At 35.5% G+C, this 19,560-nt stretch overlaps 3 protein-coding genes across 9 annotated transcripts; 1 reads left to right on the top strand and 2 right to left on the bottom strand.

Annotated features, from left to right (window-relative positions):
* Positions 1-976: 976 nt before the first annotated feature.
* Positions 977-7,052, bottom strand: LOC123194936 (trafficking protein particle complex II-specific subunit 120 homolog). Its single transcript, XM_044608444.1, has 10 exons — positions 6,429-7,052; positions 6,055-6,261; positions 5,753-5,935; positions 5,199-5,308; positions 4,487-4,546; positions 4,120-4,408; positions 3,536-3,828; positions 2,559-3,436; positions 1,535-2,437; positions 977-1,399 (listed from the first exon to the last, which is right to left on the bottom strand). The coding sequence occupies exons 1-10, from the start codon at positions 6,837-6,839 to the stop codon at positions 1,179-1,181; spliced, it is 3,555 nt and encodes a 1,184-aa protein (XP_044464379.1). The 5' UTR covers positions 6,840-7,052; the 3' UTR covers positions 977-1,178.
* Positions 7,053-9,436: 2,384 nt separating this feature from the next.
* LOC123194937 (aberrant root formation protein 4) lies at positions 9,437-14,178 on the top strand. Of its 2 annotated transcripts, none has more exons than XM_044608446.1 (14): positions 9,437-9,675; positions 9,767-9,943; positions 10,037-10,186; positions 10,609-10,681; positions 10,988-11,157; positions 11,267-11,326; positions 11,505-11,655; positions 11,772-11,831; positions 11,954-12,225; positions 12,301-12,372; positions 12,570-12,647; positions 12,750-12,953; positions 13,335-13,386; positions 13,799-13,935. In XM_044608446.1, the coding sequence occupies exons 1-14, from the start codon at positions 9,589-9,591 to the stop codon at positions 13,825-13,827; spliced, it is 1,635 nt and encodes a 544-aa protein (XP_044464381.1). In that variant the 5' UTR covers positions 9,437-9,588; the 3' UTR covers positions 13,828-13,935. The 2 variants fall into 2 exon arrangements, with proteins under 2 accessions (XP_044464381.1, XP_044464380.1); XM_044608445.1 differs by having other exon boundaries at positions 9,443-9,675; positions 13,838-14,178.
* A 690-nt stretch (positions 14,179-14,868) lies between these two features.
* On the bottom strand, positions 14,869-18,781 carry LOC123194938. 6 transcript variants are annotated; one of them, XR_006497351.1, is made up of 7 exons: positions 18,271-18,781; positions 15,999-16,055; positions 15,751-15,813; positions 15,591-15,659; positions 15,219-15,507; positions 15,050-15,116; positions 14,869-14,941 (listed from the first exon to the last, which is right to left on the bottom strand). XR_006497351.1 is itself a non-coding variant. In XM_044608448.1 (6 exons), exons 1-5 carry the CDS (start codon positions 18,607-18,609, stop codon positions 15,256-15,258), a joined length of 780 nt encoding a protein of 259 aa, XP_044464383.1. In that variant the 5' UTR covers positions 18,610-18,781; the 3' UTR covers positions 14,869-15,116; positions 15,219-15,255. The 6 variants fall into 6 exon arrangements, 2 of the variants coding, with proteins under 2 accessions (XP_044464383.1, XP_044464382.1); XR_006497352.1 differs by having other exon boundaries at positions 14,869-14,935; XM_044608448.1 differs by having other exon boundaries at positions 14,869-15,116.
* Between the last annotated feature and the right edge of the window lie 779 nt (positions 18,782-19,560).

The following is a 19,560-nucleotide window of genomic DNA, read 5'->3' as shown; positions in this document are numbered from 1 at the left end:
GGATTAGAAGATTGGATATTTTTTCAATGGAATAATTGTGGACTAAAATCCAGAGTGTTAAAAGGAAAAATGAAAATATGATTGTGAAAGGACAAAAAACATGTTCTGAAAAATATCGGGTGAGATGATGAAGGAATATATGCTTCTGGGTTGGGGCTATGCCTCAAAACGACGACACTTGGACACAAACAATTTGTTTAAAAAGAATCATTATTTTGGATATTTTCAAGATTAGATTGTCGATTACAAAACAACAAAATTTCCAAGAAAAATGGTAAGATTGTAAAAGGGTTGCTTCCTTCTATTTCTTAAAGGTAAGTGTTAGATGCTTCAGCAATTTTCTGAACCTATGCAATGTAGAAAAACTACGGAGATTATTAAAGGAAGCCACTTTTTAACGGGAAAGAGTCAACAATGAAATGTAGGAGGGTCAAAAATAAACAATAAAATGTTGGGGTGTTAAAACAGTATAACAATGAAATAGTTCACTCCCATTTTGACGTGACCTAGGATATATTATACATACAAATATTTTTTTATAATTTATTTATTCAAATCAATATAATAACATATAATTTGAGTAATTTTAAACAAGAAGAAAAAAATAATTATATCATCAATTCATATATTATAACATTAATTTATATATACATATATTAGTGTGAAATAAAATTTTATTCCAATAATTTAAAAAAAAAAAAAAAGACATAGCTGGAAAAAAATGAAGCAAAGAGGCAGCACACTTGTTGGGCCAATGGCCCATCAATTGACATTCAATAATAAAATTATATACTATTAATCTAGAATATTTAATTGAGTTTTTCTAAAATATATTATTATAAGATTAAGTAATTTTAAATTAAAAATAAAATAATAATACATCATTTAAATATTTAATTAAATACTTAAAACTTGATACATATACCATTGCTAATTGATATTTGGCTTGAAGACTTTGCAGTCGCTTACAAAAATATATCAAAAACATACTAGAAGATAAAAGTAAATGTTTCACAACAATGCTTTGAGTCTTTGAGATGCATTTGACGTGGCAACCCTATGAAAAGCGTTTCTCATAATCCAATATAATACTAAGAAGGCTAAAAATGTGATAATTGATGCTGCCACAAAAAATTCTGGGCATTTCTCATAATCCAATCATGAGCATACAAAAACAGTCACACAGTACCAGTAACTCGAACATGAAACGGAGGTCCACGACAGAAAATCGGTTCATCAGGTGAATCAGTCTTCGCTCGAGCCCGAAGGATGTTATTAGCATCATCGATTACAGCAGCAGCCACAAGAGTGTACTCACCTGGGACAAGGAAGTACAAAGAGAAACAGTGCCTTGACTCTTGCAGCGGCAGAACCTCCATGGCAATTTCATCTAGGACACCTGAAATTATCAATAAATTTCTCAACCATATATGTAATTTCCAACCCAAGGTTTTCATCATGCTTACTGAAAACAGTTTTAGAATCATAAATAAGAAGTTGATCATTTTTGGAGATTTAATAATGAGAACCTTACCAGACCATAGGACAGTCCCTTTGGAGCCCTCAATGCAATTTTCCCCAGCTACATCTCTGCATGTAACACTAAGACTAATCTTGATAACTTCCATGGTGTTATTACGAACTATAGTTTCCATAGGAGTCATGTCATGTGCTAAGACAGAATCTTTAGGTAAACCAAGTTTTTTAGCCTTCTCAGAATCCTTTCTAACAAGCCTGAAGCCAAATGTCAATGGATCTGGCAGTAGTACATCCATAACAGATGTCTGAAGGGCTGCCTGTATAGCATCCTTGATATTCAATTCTCCAGAGCTGTTGCGTCCAGATTGCCATCTGACCTTTATTCTTGAAATCAGGTTCTTAATGGAAGCATCTAGCTCAGCCTTGGTATTCTTCTCTGAGAAGCTGGAATTTCGGCCCCCAGTAGATCCATCTGACTTCAAGTCCTTCACAAAAAAGGAACCATCAAGAATAGGCAACTTAAAATGCTCCAGCGGAATTAATACCCTTGCAGAGTAATCCCTATCGATTCTTGTTTTAGGATAACCATATTCAGTAGCATCTTGATCACTTGAAAGGCCATCCTTGTTTGAATTTTCCAGCCGGACAGAAACACTAATTTCAAAAACGACATCAGTCGGATTGAACAACTCAAGTTCAAGGAAACGTAGCCCCCAACTTCCTCTAAAGGGATCTATCTTCATCAATTTTTCCATCTTATTTTCAGAACCAATGATTCCCTCAGTAGAATCCACAGAAACAGGCGTAGAAAGGTTTTCCCCAACATTTGCAGGAATCTCCATTGAAAGCAAACGAGCTTTTACAAAAGATAAACCTTGCAAAACATTGATTTGCAAGGGAACAACCAGGCGTCTACCTGGGGGCAAAACAGACTGATCTCCAGAACTCATAAGTGGCCCTGAGAAACAAAATGAAAGGTGTGACCACTAGACTTTCATCTTAATATTGAGAAATATATATATTTAATACTAACTTTTAGAAAAAGAGAGAGAGCAATAAATGCCATTGGTGGAAGATACCTGAGTAATGAATCAACAAAGAGGGGCTGCTTCCATCCTTTAAGTGCCTCCCTGTACTTCCAGAGGCACTCTTGGTAGAAGCAGTTTCATGATCCACCAACCCAAGCTGCCAGGCTTTTAATGTCACAGGTACAGTCACTTCAGCTCCTGGCTTCAAAGGAAGAGCAGATTTTAAGGCCTCATATGCAATTGAGATAACAGAATCTTGGTTTTTTCCTGATAGTGAAATATGTGCTTGCTCAACTGGAACTGTGCCAGCATTGGACACACTAATCCATACATCACGAATTTCACCTTCGTACAAAATGATGGCCCCATCACCACCAACAACATGTGACAATAGCAGTGGCAGAGGTGGTACCACAGATATATCCGGAATGGATACATTTTTCAACTTGGCAGACCCACAGCATCGGAAAGGGTCAGAAAGAACAAGTCCTTGTGCTGCTCCTAGAAGCAGGTTATCTACATCCCTAAATAGGTGTTCGGTTACCACACCAAAACAGTGAACTGTGCATCCTGGAATTGTCACAACACCAACTGATGTTGGTATTCCAGATAAAGTGATCACTTTAGACGAATTAGGTGGGAGATCTACAATAACTGGAAAAGCATCAAAATTTTCTGAATGTGTCGAGAGATATATACTGTCAACCCTTAAATCAAATCCACAAGGATTTGCCAACTCCACCAACACCTGGACTGGTTCTCCAACAATCCAAATCAATTCCTGCTTACTACTATCATTTGGGTCTACTTTACTGTATGGCGTATATATAAAAGGGCCTGAAGGAGCAGAGCCCACCCACCAGTCGTCTCTACCTGGATTCCGCTTAATGATGTCCATTTGTGAAGGAAGCATGGGAAAAGAGTACAACCTGAAACAATAAATAACTCAGTATATTTTCTGAAAATTTAACACAAGAGGGCTACAAAGGAAGCATGGGAGAAGAGGATTTTAATATATTGGAATATACCTTACAAAAGGTAGTGCTGGATCAGCACATCGAGTTCCTGAAGGCAACCTTTCTGCTGAATTTGTTAGTGCACTAGCAAGGCCATTTTGTCCTGCAGGTGTAATTAGAGGATAATAAGATCTGAGAAGCCTAGCCGCTGCACTCCATGCAGCAAGAGGATCTCCTGCACGAACAGCAGAGAGCAGTATCTCCCTTAACACAACCATCTGCAAGGTGCTCCACTGTGACTCAAATAGAGAGACTACTGATTGATGGTGCCTTTTTCCGCCATCAGCATAACTTGATCCAGTTTCCTTTAGCAAACAAAGAAGGTAGTGGTAAATTTATTATGTTTAGGAGAAAAAATTCACACTTCAAATTATATAGTTATAAAAAATAGACACTTTTGATTGTAATTCTTGAACCAAATTCAATATCCAAACTCCACCCATGATATTACTAAAAATTATAGATATGTTTACATCAAACAAAGTATGCTGGTAATGCTGTTGTACAACAAGGTCACTAAACAAACAGACAGCCTTCTATTATTTTATCCACAATTTCTTGACTTTTCTTAATTTTACTTGCTCATATATACTCACACCAGACAAAGAATGTTTGGAGATTGATGCTCGACTCTGAACACGATAGGCCTTAGTGGTCATTGCTAGAACTTGCAAAGCACAAATAGCAGCCGATCTTTTTTCTTGTTGCAAATACAACTGAGCTACCTGCCTTGAGAAAAAGGCAGCTTTTCGTTGGTAACCCAGAGTTCCAAATAAACGAGCTATTTCAACATATAAGATGAGTCTGTCACTGGCATCTATCAACGACTTTGCCCCATCTGCAGCACTTGTTAACAACTCCACTACATCCTTAGCTAGCTCTCTCCTGGAAAAGACAATAATAGTGAAAATTGGTTGTAGCTACACAAGTAAGAAAGGTTGCGGAAGACAATAATGATTATACCTGCAAAGATATCTTGCCAATTTCAAAGTAGCCTCAAGCTCAAAGCTTAGGGGTGAGACTCTACAATTTAAAACAACAGAGCTATTAATTGTCAAGAGACTCCAAAAAAGAATAAAATGGATGCAAAAGGGCATCTCACATTAAGATTCACAAAGTAAAATAAATAAGCTTGAATGGACATCATTTGAGCAAAGCTATAAATGAGATAAAGGTCTTGTTGACTTCCCTAAGGCATATCAGCAGTTATACTAGAGAAAATACTATAAAACAGAAAAAACGGATACTTTCGAATGTCTAGCAAAAAATAAGGAGAATACGTATACATAAGAGCATCTCATATTAAGATTCATAAAGTCAAATAAAATAAAAATTAAAGCTTGAGTCTCTATCATTTGAGTAGAATTATACATGAGATCAAGGCCTTGTTTACTTCCCTAATCAGACAAACATACAAAACAGAAACCGCATGATACTTTATAATGACTAGCAAAATATCAAAGAAAAAGTAATTATACTAGATGCTAAGAAGCGTGACTAGCAAAATATCAAAGAAAAAGTAATTACACTAGATGCTAAGAAGCAACGTGCTCCAAATGGAATAGTGGCTCACATTAGACAATACAAATTCCCAAAACCATTCCACAAAATAACAGAAGGATGCAATTTCTAATGAAAGAACAGCAATCAGAAAAAATAACAAGTCAGAGATTACCTCTGTGCATTGTCATGTATAAATGATTTCCTGTAATGCAAGATGACACTGTTGTACCGGTATCTAACCTCTTCCTCCAGAACTGGGTCTTTCTGGCCTATTCGGTCCACCTAATAAACATATAAACAGATGCAGGTATGCATAACAGACCACAGAAAAACACAATCATGCAAATCTTCAAATAGAAATAAAGTTATGGAATTCAAGGGATATTTCAAAGAGAAACAATGAGATGCAGAGTAAGATGATAGTAATGCCACAGCTAGACAATGATGGATGTCATACAGGTAAAATTTCTGTATCACAGAACATTTCTCATTCAATATAAACTTTGACACATGAGACAAACCAATAACTGCAATGACTTAATAATACACCGGGTGTTATTAATCCACTTGTTTATTAACCAGTCATCATGCACATGTAGCTGTATTCCTTGCTCACCCCAGCAGGTGCCAAACCCAATGGATATAAATATTAAGAATTATGCTAAAAAGCAAGGCATCCAACATATAATACATCCCATACAATCTTAATTGAAAAAGAGAACACACCAGTAAGGCACAGACGCTTCCTTCCAGTGCCCCAGCATACCAAAAGAAATCAGAGGTCAACCTAGCTAGTTCCAGTGCAGTTGAATAATGAGCATTTGCATCAACAGGTGATCCAGCCAACAAACAGTAATCCCCGATAGTTTTCTGCGCACGAGCAAGTCTTCGCTTTTTTGCCTTTATCACCTACATTTTTCATCAAATCAAACTGATTAAGTTGAAAAATTCAGGAACAAAATTAAAATTTGTATTAGCTTAATTAAAAAATATACAGATTCAAATTCTTATGACACCTAAACATAAACCTCCTCTGAGTTAAGACTGGCTTGAGAATCTAAAGGTGTCTTCAATAGAGTTCCAGCAGATTCCGCCTTAAGAACCCACTTCTCAAATTCCATCAACAAAGAAGCCGCAATGTCTTGCATCATCGTCTGCAAGTGAAACTCCTGCATTTGAAGATCAGCCGGAGGAAACAAAAGCAAATTTTCACCCTTCTTTGCACCATTCTCTAGCTGCCACATTAAGTAAACCAATCACTTAACAATAACAAATTACTTAAAACAATATAAATTCTTCTTCCCCTTGAGTTTCTGTTTATTCGTTTATCAATTCTCTAATTCTTCAACCAACAAAAAAGCCAATAAATAAATTACCAAAAATAAATAAATAAAGCACTCACGTGAGAATCACTTGGAGAGAACGCAAAACAGCGTTTAACAAGAGCGGAGCTATAACCCTTACAAGCGAAATTGAACTGCTCGATAACAGAATCGAGATCAGGAGAGGACGGGCAGTGGCAGATGCCAATAACGGCCAGGATCTTTCGATTTGACTGGAAATCTTCCCAGGGGCTTGGCGGGGCCCCGCCGAGTACGAACTTGAACCGGAGCGAACCCGTGTCCCAGGGCTGCTGAGTAAACGGAGATTTTTGATGCTCTGTGTAGAACGAACTGATTGCGGAGAGCGGGATCCTGTGATGCCGGAGTAGCATTGAATGGTAGTCCCGTAAAAGAGTCGGTGGGACCGTGCCGATTGGGAGAACCGCGATCCGTATCATGCATGACGTCTCGATGCTCACGTCTGGCTCCATGTTTTGAATCGGACGGTGGGGGAGAGAGGCGCAGGGAAGTCAGTGTGAAATGGAATGTATCAGATCAAAGACGTTCGGATCAATGATAGAGAGAAGCAGATAGTTAAGTGGAAGAGTGGGCAATGAATTTGTACCGTACGGTGATGGTGAGGAAGGGGAAGAAGAAAAAGTGCACTGTTTAGTTGTAGGTTGGTCTAGGCCAAAGGACTATTTCCCAACCATAATATGTTGCTATTTAAAATTTTTTCCAGTTAACTTTGAAAATCTCATTTACTAATCTATAGACAGTTAAAATTAACAGTTTTAAAGGTAAAATCGTTATTTTGTCTATAATATTAAAAATAAATTAAAATTTAATCTCAATTTCTTCTTAAAACCCTAAAAACTAATAATTTCCCTTTATATCAAGTTTTAAAAAATGGCATTCCTCCTATAGGGTTTAGTTTTCAATCCTCAGTGCTAAATCTGGTGTCATCATTGGAGATAAAGCTTTTTCAACATATCACTATACTTCATCGGTCTCTCTTCCCTCTTCTAGAACGTCGATCGATATAAATCTAGTTTGAAAAGATAAAGAGCTTTGTCGGGAGATGAAACTCTTTATCTTCCCAAAGGAAGGAAGATGATTGTCTTCCCATAAGAAAATGTTCGGGAAGACAAAGAGTTTTGTCTCCTGACAGAGTTCTTCTTCTTTTCAAGTTAAATTTGCATCAATCAATATTCCAGATGAGGGGAAAAAGATCGCTAGAGCATAGTGATGCATTGGGGAAGCTTCGTCACTGGCGATAGGGTCGAATTTGGCATCGAGGATTAAAAACTAAACCCTAGGGGAAAAATTATTAATTTTTAGAGTTTAAGAGAGAAAAAAGATAAGATTTTAAAAGCTTAGAGTTCTATTAATTTTAACCATTTATAGATGAGTAAATGAGATTTTCAAAGTTAATAAATAAATATTAAGATAATAACATACTTTGGATGGAAAATAGTCTTTTGGCCTTTGGTCCATATATGATATGTGACGAGGATGTCCTTGTGCTGGCTTAGGCAAGCCTTAGCCCGAACCCCAAAAAATCATTTCTTCTAAAACCTTAGTACTCAAAAGTGGTGGTGGATTTAGACCAAGCGCAATCACTCGAGTTAGACTTGAATTTTTAATATTCAAATCAAATTTAATCTTGTCCAACTAATGTTGAGGGCCATGAAATAGTTATTATTGAGATAAATAATTTTATTAATAAAATAAATAATATTATCAATATAAAAAATAATACCTCATTAATATAATGAATCCCTTTATATATTATGCTAGGATTTACTATTTTTTACAGTAAATGAAAAGTAATACTTATTAATCATTTTTTTTGTATCACTAAGACTCCAATGTGATTTACTTCGTTATTAGATTTCCATTTCCTATAAATTAAATCTATCATGTGAACTAAATTTAACAATAATGAGATGATAAAATACATTATAGGTTTGGATTAGAGGCGATTTAAGTCAAATTCAACTTAACTAAAGCTTAGAGTACGACCTGAAGTCAAAATAGTGAATTCAAGGTCGAGCTCGACTCAATTGGATGGTAAACAACATTCTTATATAAAATGATAAGTTATCAAATAAAAAAGAAAAATCATAAGAGATGAAAGAAAAAAGTTGTTTGTTAGCGAAAATTAAATAATTTAAGGATCATGAAAAACATATTCGGATTCAAAGTTCTTGTACTTTGCAAATGATTGGTGATCCACGCATTCCAATTATCAATTTACAACATAATTTGCTTAATTATCTTTTTGTATTATGTGATAATTTTTTTTTTTTAAAAAGAAGTAGCAAAAGAGAGAGCGTTATATTTTTTTGGAGAGTTCTCAATCCCACCTTGGAAGTTATCTAACTTCTTTATTAAAAATGAGAGGCAGATGAAAATTTAAACTTTGAAATCTCAACTGCAATTAATTGTTACAATTGTCAAAGACAGTAAAGTTATTTTCTCTACAAAAGTTAATTAATAATATATTTTAACCCTTATCGATTAAGTCAATTCATCACAGAAAAATTGAATCTAATATCGTTAAAAAAAAAGAAAAAAAAGTTATTGAAGATAAAGAAAAAACATGGATGAAACAAACTCCAATATGGTGATGCTAGCAAGCCTTTGAACTTAAATTGAAATAAAACTTTAGTTAAAGATGCGCTTACACATAGTTTTTAGGTAAACAGCTCTATTGGTGTGAGACAGGAGTATAAATTTGGAGAATAGAATGGGTTTGGAGATGACTTGATGATGAATTTAGGAATGTTATGATATGAAAATATATTATTTTATCATTTTTACAAATTATTTTGGGAGTAAATTTGTTTAAATTTTGTTAGTAGGTCAAACTCAAACAAAAACCCAAATGAAAGATTGATTAAAATTTAAAAAATAATTTAATATAAATTATAATTATAATTTGATTTAAAAATAATTTAATTTTAAATATAATTCTGATATTTTACGAAGACAGTCCCAATCTTCAACTCAAAATTATTCTTTTCAAACCAAATTTAAACTTGTGTTCCCTGAATGGGACAAGGAAATGAGATCAAAACCATCTTGAGAATAGGATGTATTCAATTACCAAACAGATGGAAGCGACACCGTTTCATACAAGAAAGCTGAACACTAGAATAGCCAAGTGAATTTCTACTTTCAACAAATGTAGAGAAATCGAGAAAAATTTAAAATTACAGTTGCAGCGGCGCCACCATGTTAGCTCCAAACGACCGTCACGATTCTCCCTCCGATCAGCCTCTGGTGTGTCGTCTCCAAGATATTTTAACTTCAATAGCCAAAGTAAGCTTTTTACTCCTCCCTCTATCATTTTTTTTATATGCTGCTATGATTTTTCTTCCTCACCATCGATCTCTTTTTTCCTTTCTCGTAGGAAATTGAATGTGGAAACATCGGCCAAACTGAAAGCTTAGTTTCGGAACTTGTCAAGTTCCTTGATTCGATTTCTGATTCTACCGAATCAGTCCCCAGCAATGATGACATTAAGAACAATGCTTATGAAGTTCTCTCAGCGATACTTAACTTTGTATCTTCTCCTTCGTTGGACCAGGTTTAAAAATATTATTATTTATTGTTCCTTCTGTAATGAATAATTTTTTTTTTTAACTTTGTTATAAGCTGGTGAATTTTGTTGCAATGTTAGGAAATTATTGATACACTTTCATTTGAGTTGCCAAAGGCTGTTACGAGACTTGCAGGCGTGTCTAGTAGCTGCTCGGAGATTGTTAATAGTGTTATAGATCGTTTTGTAGCAACATGTAGCCCACGGGACATGCTTTCAATTCTTTGTGAGGTAAGTTTATTATTTGTGAACACTGAATATTTTGGTTATTATTATGATTATTATGAGTAATGGTATATATGTAAACAAATTTTACTAATTTATTTGTATAAACTAACATGGTAATATATGATGAAGTGATTTTAAAATGAGAGAAAAAGTAAATAATTACGTAACCCAATCACATGCTCTTATATCATTTTGTATGAATAAGTTAGCAGCATTTCTCTGTACATGTAGTTTTATTCTATTATTATTAATAATCATTATTTTTTTTTAAATTAATCCTTCTCATTTTATCATATAAAAGCAAATAGAACTACTTTAACTATGGCTTTTAGTATAATTGTATTGCTTCCTATTATCATATATCTTAATTTACTAGTTCTATTGATTATCTATTTCTTTGCTAATTTTATTTGTTGATGGATTAGGCATTAGACTCTTTGATTAAGACAACAAAGGAATCCAATAATTTTGTTCCTCTTCTAAGTGGTCTCTCCAAAGGTAATAATTCTTAAGATTATAGAATGAGTTCCCTTTGCTAATGGATGGATTAAATGTTTCTACTAATATTTTTGGATATTAATTGATGATTATCGGTTGTACTTTGCCCTAATGAATTCTCCCTATCAATGTCATGTTATTGCATCTCTGCTTTAAGATAACCAAGTGAAAGTTATGGCTTGAGTTTTTCTTCTTCGTCTGTTTTGGTATAATGTTGATTGGATTTTGTGTTGGATCAAAAGATGTGAAACTACATTTTTGCCTTTTTAGCAAAGAGAAAGTTAAATGTTCTTTTCTGATTTTCAGTATTGCTTTTCACTCAGAGGCGACACTTTGAACAAGTAAAAGTTGCAGTTCCTGTTATCCTGAAGGTTCTGAATAGCGTGTCCTCAGAGTCAGATGACGAAAATACAGAACCTTTATTTGACAGGGCTATAGGCATTGCTGATTCTATCCGTGCAGTTTGCTCTAAGCTGGTCTTTTAAGTTCTTGACAATATTTTTACCTATTTTCTCTGAGTACAATAAATATTGTCAGTGTGCTTTCTGTCAGATTGTTATAACTTTCCTTTTCTACATGTGGCAGGATGGAGCAGCAAAGGAAATGTTGTGTGCTCTTCTTGGTCTATATGTTCTGCAGATTATGGTTATCACTCTTCCCTTTTTGGAACTTAATTGTTTTATCTATACTAGAAATACTTGTATTCCTGTGTGAATTGTATTTATAACCATCTTTCCCATTTAAAATGATTTGTCGGCTTTTCTTTTAAGTTGTCATTTTTACCTCATCTCTTTTAACTTTTGATTAATATTTCTATGTGCAGGTGCATGTTTCAATAAGCATGAAATTTACGGTCTCAAAATGCGTCCCTTTAGTATCAAAGTTGTCAAATTTCTTCCCTTTTTGCCATTTATCATATCTTGGTTTAATAACTGCGTCCGAAGTGGATACCATGACTAACATGATTGTTGGAGGTAAATTCTCTCAGGTGATCATAATTATACCCTATGTGGCTTCATTAAATATACCTAGTTTAGAGAAAATTAGACCACGTTAACTGTTACTTTTATTTTTATCCTAATATGCCCAGAGGATGAAGATGATTATAAGAGTTGTATATCCTATGTGGAACAAGGTGCATCTCTTTCAGGTTTGTGTTTGCTAACTCACTTTGCTGATTCTGATTATTAGTGTTTCCAGATATCAGTTTCCTCGCTGTTGACTACATGACCTTGTTTTTGCATTACCTTTGTGTTTACTTTATTGATGCAGTGATTTGGGGCCATGCCTCTGACCTAGTTGCACAAGCTGCTGAGGAGAATTTGGCATCTGTCAAGAATGAACTTAAAAGTAACCAAACAAAAAAATGGCAAGCTATTGGCATGCTAAAGCACATACTCTCATCTGGCAATTTGCCATGGGATTTCAAAGAACATGCCATCAACTTCTTGCTTGACATAACAGATGAAAATATCTCCCAAGAGAATGGTGGTGATCATAATGACTTCTCTTCTTATATGCCTAGTGTCTTTGCTGCTTTGCAGGTAGACCCTTTCATCTTGTGTTTTGTGCTTTTCTTATTTTTCCATGCTTTCTGATTCTTAAAACATAATGCTCAGGCTGTTGCAACGGTTGTCATATATTCACCAAGTTCAGTGCTTAGGAAGAAAACCTATGAAGCATTTAAAAGAGTAAGTCTTTGGCTTTTTAGAATGAGAAAAAAATTAATCATCTGATACTGATATTGGTATTCTCATAAATATTTTTGTTTCCTGGCCCTTGGCTAGGTCATTAGATTTTGAAATTAAATCTTCTGTTACCTTTATATCAATTTTTATGTTTTCTAGTGTGTTTTTTTTATATTTACATCATTTCCCACGAAAAACAGGTTGTGGCCGAGATTCCACGTTCAGAGAAGCATGACTTTTTAAAAGCCATGATCATTAATTGCAATTCTCCCTCTATGGTAAAATAATTTCAAGATGGTTTACATGATTTGCAAGCTTTTTTTTTCTTTCCCAATTTTGGAACATGATTTATCTAAAGTAGTTGTTACAACTTCATATAGGTTGCAATTCTACTAGATCTTGTTAGAAAGGAAGTCCTTAGGGAAAACCAACAAAGAATATCAATACGAAATCAAGTCCTGCCAGCTGAAAATTTAGCATCTGCAAATGCATTGTTTTGGCCTCCAGTTGTCCTGGAACTGGTGGATTTAGTCTTGAGGCCCCAAAAGGGAGGCCCTCCCCTTCTTCCAGAGCATGGAGATGCTGTATGGCTTTCTCTTTCTTCATTAGTTACTTTTGTTTTAATTTGCTTGTTGAAGTGCTGCAGTATTTTGCTATTTTAAATTTCTTTTAAATCTAAATACTTAGTTGTAAATAACTAAGAAAACTGTAAGTGAACTAAACATTGTGGATGTATTTCTTCATCAGAGCATGGGTTCAGTTTGTAAATAAAGTCCTAAAGTGGTCCCTTATCGAAATATATTTTTCATGACAATGTTTATTGGTATTGATATGTACCATGTAGCTTGTTTGTTCTGTTTCATAAATTATTATGTTATCAGTAATGTTAGGGCGGTTGAATCCTTCATGTCCTTCATAACCAAATATATCTTGTTTTCTTTACATGTTTGGTATGATGTTCACAGGTTCTGTCTGCTCTCAACCTTTACAGATTTGTATTGCTTACCACATCGAAAGGTAATATTGAACCTACAGGTTTTAAAGTAAAGAAAAATCGGGCATTTGTATGCTAAATATTGCTTTTAGCTTGCTTCCTTACCGCAAATGTTTAGGGTGGTCTATACTTATTGACATGGTTCAGATGGTTAGTACTTATTGACAGAATGACACATTATCATTAGTACATAAATTAGTACTTATTATTAATATACATAGTTTTATTGTTACTCATTAATTATGTGTTAACAAGTAATACATGAAATAAACTTGAATTATATTGTCATTATGTCCTTGTTTTAGTTGCTGATCATGAGAATGAAGTCTGAAATAAAGAATGTTTCATGAATTGGAACCCTTTCATGTTAAAGTAAGCCTTAATGTTGTTTATAGAAACGGATAACCCTAACCGCTCACAACTTTTTCATTTCAGTCTGTCTAATTAACTGTCAATATTTTTGACATGTAACAGAAGAATCCAACAACGAGGTGCTGTCAAAGAGCAATTTACAAAGGGCTTACCACGAATGGCTTCTGCCGCTTCGAACCCTAGTAATGGGCATTATGACGGAGAACAAGAATGATTATGATCAGTTTGCGATTGATACAGTATGCACTCTTAACCCTGTAGAGTTGGTTTTATACCGCTGTATTGAACTTGTTGAAGAGAAACTGAAACATTCAACATGAATCAGCATAAGAATACATGTATACATGATGTTGGCTGGGTATACGTCCTCAGTTCCCATGAATTTTGTAACCTTCTTTTGTTTAAGTTGGAAATTAAAATGAATTATTTGGTGTTTACTGCAATCATTGGCTATTGTAATTTCCGTGCTTAACCGTCTGGTTCATTCTTTTAAGTTGTTGTTGAAGAGGCCAGGGACATTACAAAACCGAAGCAATTGAAAATCGGTTAGTGGCCGTCAGTACGTCTAAAGAAATATCCGTGTACAATGATTTATTTTCTTTAGGGATGAATTCGGGTCAAATCAAACCTGTATAAAGATGAGTTCAACCAACTTGAGATTGAGAGTTATTTCCAGCCAGCCAGTTTTCGATGCGGCCACATAATCCACCCCTAATAACTATGGCTTAGAATGTTCTCAGAATTTTAGATTGGCCAGACCTTTCATAATCTTGGACGTACGAAAAATGATATTTTGCTCATTTAAAAAGAAACTGTAAAACCACACGGATGGAGCATTTTTTGGTCAGACTCAACTTCGAATCCACGCATATTCAGAAATGCTTTCAGAATTATTTTCTTAGTCAACACAACTAAAGAAAATAACTTCTTTTATTCTCTGTGGCGAATGGATATAACTAATGATTAACAAGAACCATCTTTTGTAAAGCCCAGAGCTGTTTCCTTCAAGCCTAAGATCTGCTAAAACTAGAGCAAGGCCGTGAGGTAAAAAATTCCGGAGCTCCAAATCAAGTTGGAAATTAACTTTTCACAAGCATATGGATGATCAATATGAACGTGCAAGCAAGAGTATATGGAAGAACAAAATTGTCAATTTAGTTTTAAGAAGCTTGATCAGAGATCTGTCCAACAGCTGTTTACCTACAACTAAAAAGATAGACACGGTTATTTCTACATAATCCTGAAACAAGAAGTAACGAGGGCTTACCCCAAAGAATTTCGGAAGAATCTGGGACCTGCAACAACATGACTCACCAATTTGTTTGACCTTGCAATACGTTGCAATTGCAGAACAGGCAAGACTTGTATTCGCGGCATTTTCCTGGAAGTTTAAATACTTTACATATGTGACCAGCTCTTTGGCCTGAAAAGATCATTTCTTTCGGCAAGTAAGCGGCCAAGGATATGATTTCAAAGCAATTACCTTTCGTGGTGAAAAGAAACACAATGGACAAGTTTCCTTAACTCATCCCATATAAAGTCTCAGAGCCAGAATCATCATCGGATGGCATCATATTTAGATCAGGTAAAACGGACAGGCTATTATGCTCAGGTACAGCCTTCTGCGTCTCACTGGGCCCCAATGATGCAACGATTATGGATTCTGATGGTGAGATTGAAGGAATTTGATCATGAGAAGAGGCTACTCTCTTGTGGACCAGAGTAGAACCAGCTTTATCAAGCTCAAATGCAGAGTGTAATCCCAAATTCAGCTGCAAAAGAAAGTAAAAAACTGTTAAGAAGAGCCATCAACAGGACCAGAAATGGAAAGCTACACAAAGCAAGAAGAAATCACCTTCATTCTGTTCAATTTCTCTTTTTTAGCACTTTGCTCCTTAAAAAGAGCTCGTACAGTGTCTATCTCCTGTTACATGGATATGAAATCAATTTAGACTACGAAGAACAGAAGGCATAAACAAAATATTGAAATTAAGCAAAAAGCTTCATGATCAAACCTTTTTCAAATGTATCCTTTCTTTCAAGAGCAAACTCTCTTCCTCTTTAAGTTCAGCAAATGTCTGGAGCAATCAAGTCAGATTAAATAAATTTAAAAAACAATAATCTAAAACATTAGTATAGAGAAGTAGCTTCTAAGCAAGAAATCTTTAGAATGTTTATTTCAAACAAACACAACCTAGAGTGGCCAAAATAATTGAATTTTGCTCATTATAAAAATATTAGCATAAAATTCACAAAAAATCACCTTTTTTCTTCTTGATCTCTTAGTTGGATTGCTAGTCGTTTCATTTGTAGCAGTGCCCTGCAAGCACCAAATTTCAAAGTAAATTAATAAATATAATGAACAAATTATTAGATTTGAGATTCTGACAAAACCTACTTGCAGGGTAAATTGAAATAAGAAACAATAACAAAGGTAAATAATAGATATAAGATTTACAAAGTAAAACCCTCAATTGATTATAAGGGAAACATATCACAAAATAATTACACCTGACACCTTTTCTTCCACGAAATTAGGCAAAGCACAATAGACTCCCTCTCTAGATTGAGGAAGAACACTCTCTAAGAATGGAAAGACATTGAATGTTTGTGGGATGATTTACAATGAACAAGAGCTAGCCTATTTATAGGATTTACAAGAGTGATCCGATGGTGAGCATATTCAAGGAATGTCTTTGGCATATTTTAATATCCATTTGGCTCAAGCACAACAATATCACAAACCCAGGCTCAAGATCTATAGTACCGCCTGGAGCAACTCGTTTTTTGCTCGATTGTGCCTTCATAGCAATCAAATTCGAGTCGGCTCCACTTGAATCCAATCCTACAGCAAGCAATTTCTTCATCTTCTCTTCTACTACATTGTCAATTCCTATTGAAAAAGTGATGCCTGATGTACTAATAACGGACTACCGATGCTTTCTAACCGGATAAGCATGACCGCTTTGGGGGGCTTATCAGACAAACTAGACTCTGACTGACGTGGCACGTGGATCATTTAATTTAATGGTGCCCCCTTACCAACACATTTGAATCTTCTTCAGACCTAAGAAAGGTGCTACACAGACAGCTGGCAGATTTCAATTGGTGAATTAGCAGTAGAAATCCACGCTCCTAGGTAAAGTCATCCTCCGCAACATAATGAACCAGTAAGGGCACGCCACATCATTGAAGGCACGTGGTAGCAAATGAATTATCCATTTATTTATCGCTCACGTGACTAGATCACATGACCTATCTGCCACGGACGGCAGTCGGCAGAAATTGAGTCACTCACTGGCTGTAACTCAATTAAATTTTCAACATAAAATCAAATCAAAGTTAAAAATGGTTGAATCAACGGCGTAAACATAATCCAATGGCTCATAATCGTCTTATGTGTGGGGCCAAATGACAACTGCATTTTTTATGCACAAAGCTGATTCATCTCCGAAAAGATTAAAGAAATGGCCATAAAGAGCAGGAAACGGCTGAAAAAAGTATGAAAAACATAATAACGTGATAGGAAGACGCAGAATTATCATATAAAACAGCGCCACACCAGATCATTCTCCAACAAGCAACCTAAATCAAGGAGCATCCGCCACTAAAAGTCTAAAACGCAGAACTCTCTCATGCCACCCTCTCTCAATATGGGCCCACTCTGGGGTCCATGCCAATAATTTTTTTACTGACTAGAATACCCTCTCACTGGAGGTAAGAAACAAATTTTCACGAAACCCGTAATTTGGCCTTAAGAGAAACTAAAGAATTTATGCGAGAAGGTTCCTGGTGATTAAGGTGGGGTGAGATGAATGGCTATCATCTGACAAAATTGTCCCCCATACAAACTCATGCCTTTTGGAGGACCTAGGCATTGGGTAATTTGGTCTATTTACAGGCTAACAAGAATGACAGGTGACCGGAAAGAGGCGAGAAGAAAACGTGAGCCACTTTCACATCAGCTGACCTCACGTGACGATGACATCCTAATGTACACAGGGACATTTTGATCTATGTACTTGAGGATAGCCTCACTACGAACCTAAATAGCGGTTAATCACCGTTGATCGGAGGAATCAACCGCAAACGATCTGGCTATCAATTCTCAAAGTGATAAAAATGTAGTCCCAGTGGACAAATTTGTCCTTGTCAGCTACTGACATGGGTTCTTTGGTGTTAATTGGGAAACGGAAACATCGGTTTGAGAAAGTCACGAATATCTCCAGTTTTCCTAGCAAATATGGAAAATAAAAAGGGGTAAAATGGTCATAGAACTTACGAAACGGCTTCCAGAAGGCAACAATGTCTCGTCGACGGACACACAGCAGGAAAAAAAAAAAAAGCCACCTCGACCTGAACCTCCACCTCCGAGTTTCCGCAGACTCGTCAAAACGGAAAGCACAGAGGGTAAATTACCACACTCTTGAAGGTCATTTACGTCAAATCACACAAGTACAACAAGTCACACCACACAGAGATCAGGTCGATAAGAATATGAGGAAGAGGAAGATGAAGAAGGAGAAGAGAAAGACCTTGGATCTGGTACCAAAGGATTGGTGGCGGCTTGATTCTTCGAAGGCGTCAACGGTGGCGGAGGGAGAGGCATCGCCGCCGCCGTCGTCGCCACTCCATGAGAGCGGAGTAGTAGGACTGGCTCTTATGCTCTTCGTCGAATCTCCTTCTTTTACCCTATCGCATCTTATAGACCTTGACCTCGGCTGTCGTATCCCCCACCTAAGAGCCGCCGCCATCGCGGATTTCGCCACTGACGTCGTCATCGGAAACGCTTGCGTCTGTTTCAACCTCATCAACAGCTCCACAACAACACTGTCGTCCGTCATCGCCGCCCTCACCCACTCGTCCTTCATCATCGTCTATAAAGAAACAAACGCTCCACCTCGTCCAAACAGATACTGAAATACGCAGAGATAATATGAATAGACCAAAAAAAAAAAAAAAGGAAAAAGAGAGAGCGAGAGCGTTGGGGTGGCGAAGAATGAGAGACAGAAAAGTTAATATGAGAAAGAAAGAGAGTAAGGTGGGGTGTTGAGTTGAGTTTATATACGAGGGTTGGTTGCTTCAATTTAATTAATTAATTTATTTATTAATATGTGGTTGAGTGGATTGGAGTTATTGGTTTTGTTGCCGGATGACAATTCTACCCTTCGAATTCGATAATGATTTTCAGATTCGACCAGGGACGTGAACTCTTGCCATCTCTCTACCATTGGGACAGGAGAGAGACTTGAATATCTCCAATTTGTCTTTGTGTGTTGTTTAAACTTTTACATGTTAAATTGTTTTTAAAAATTATAAAAATTTTGTTATTTTGAGAAGGGGGCAAGAGGAGGAAAGTTTTCTCGTGGATAAGGTACAAGAATTTGCTGTCACCTTTGTATAAAAAATGGGGTGAAGATAGGAAAAATCTCCACTGCAAGAACAGGCATGGGGATTAGACATTCAGCTCCACTTGACCCACTGTCTTCCATGTTTGTTACTTGTGGTTATAGTATGGATGCAGATTTGATTTTTTTTTTTTAATTTTTTGAATAATAATATATGAAATAATCTATTTATCATATTTGTATTTTTAAATATATTATATTATATTGAATATAATAAATAAATCGCTTAATTTTTCAGATAAAATAAAATAAATTATTTTTTTGGGTTAAAGTTTGATTTTAAAAAAAAAGAAAGGTTAATCTTTAATAAAAAATATTAAAATTTAATTTTTTAATATAAAAATACAAGAGTTTAATTGCTAGATTTGAAAAAATAAAATTCAGCTTTTTATTTAAAAAATCATTATCATCGCTTCA

Source organism: Mangifera indica, chromosome 13 (genome assembly GCF_011075055.1).
Source record: "Mangifera indica cultivar Alphonso chromosome 13, CATAS_Mindica_2.1, whole genome shotgun sequence".
NCBI lineage: Eukaryota > Viridiplantae > Streptophyta > Magnoliopsida > Sapindales > Anacardiaceae > Mangifera > Mangifera indica.
This window is presented reverse-complemented; position numbering and strand designations above follow the sequence as displayed.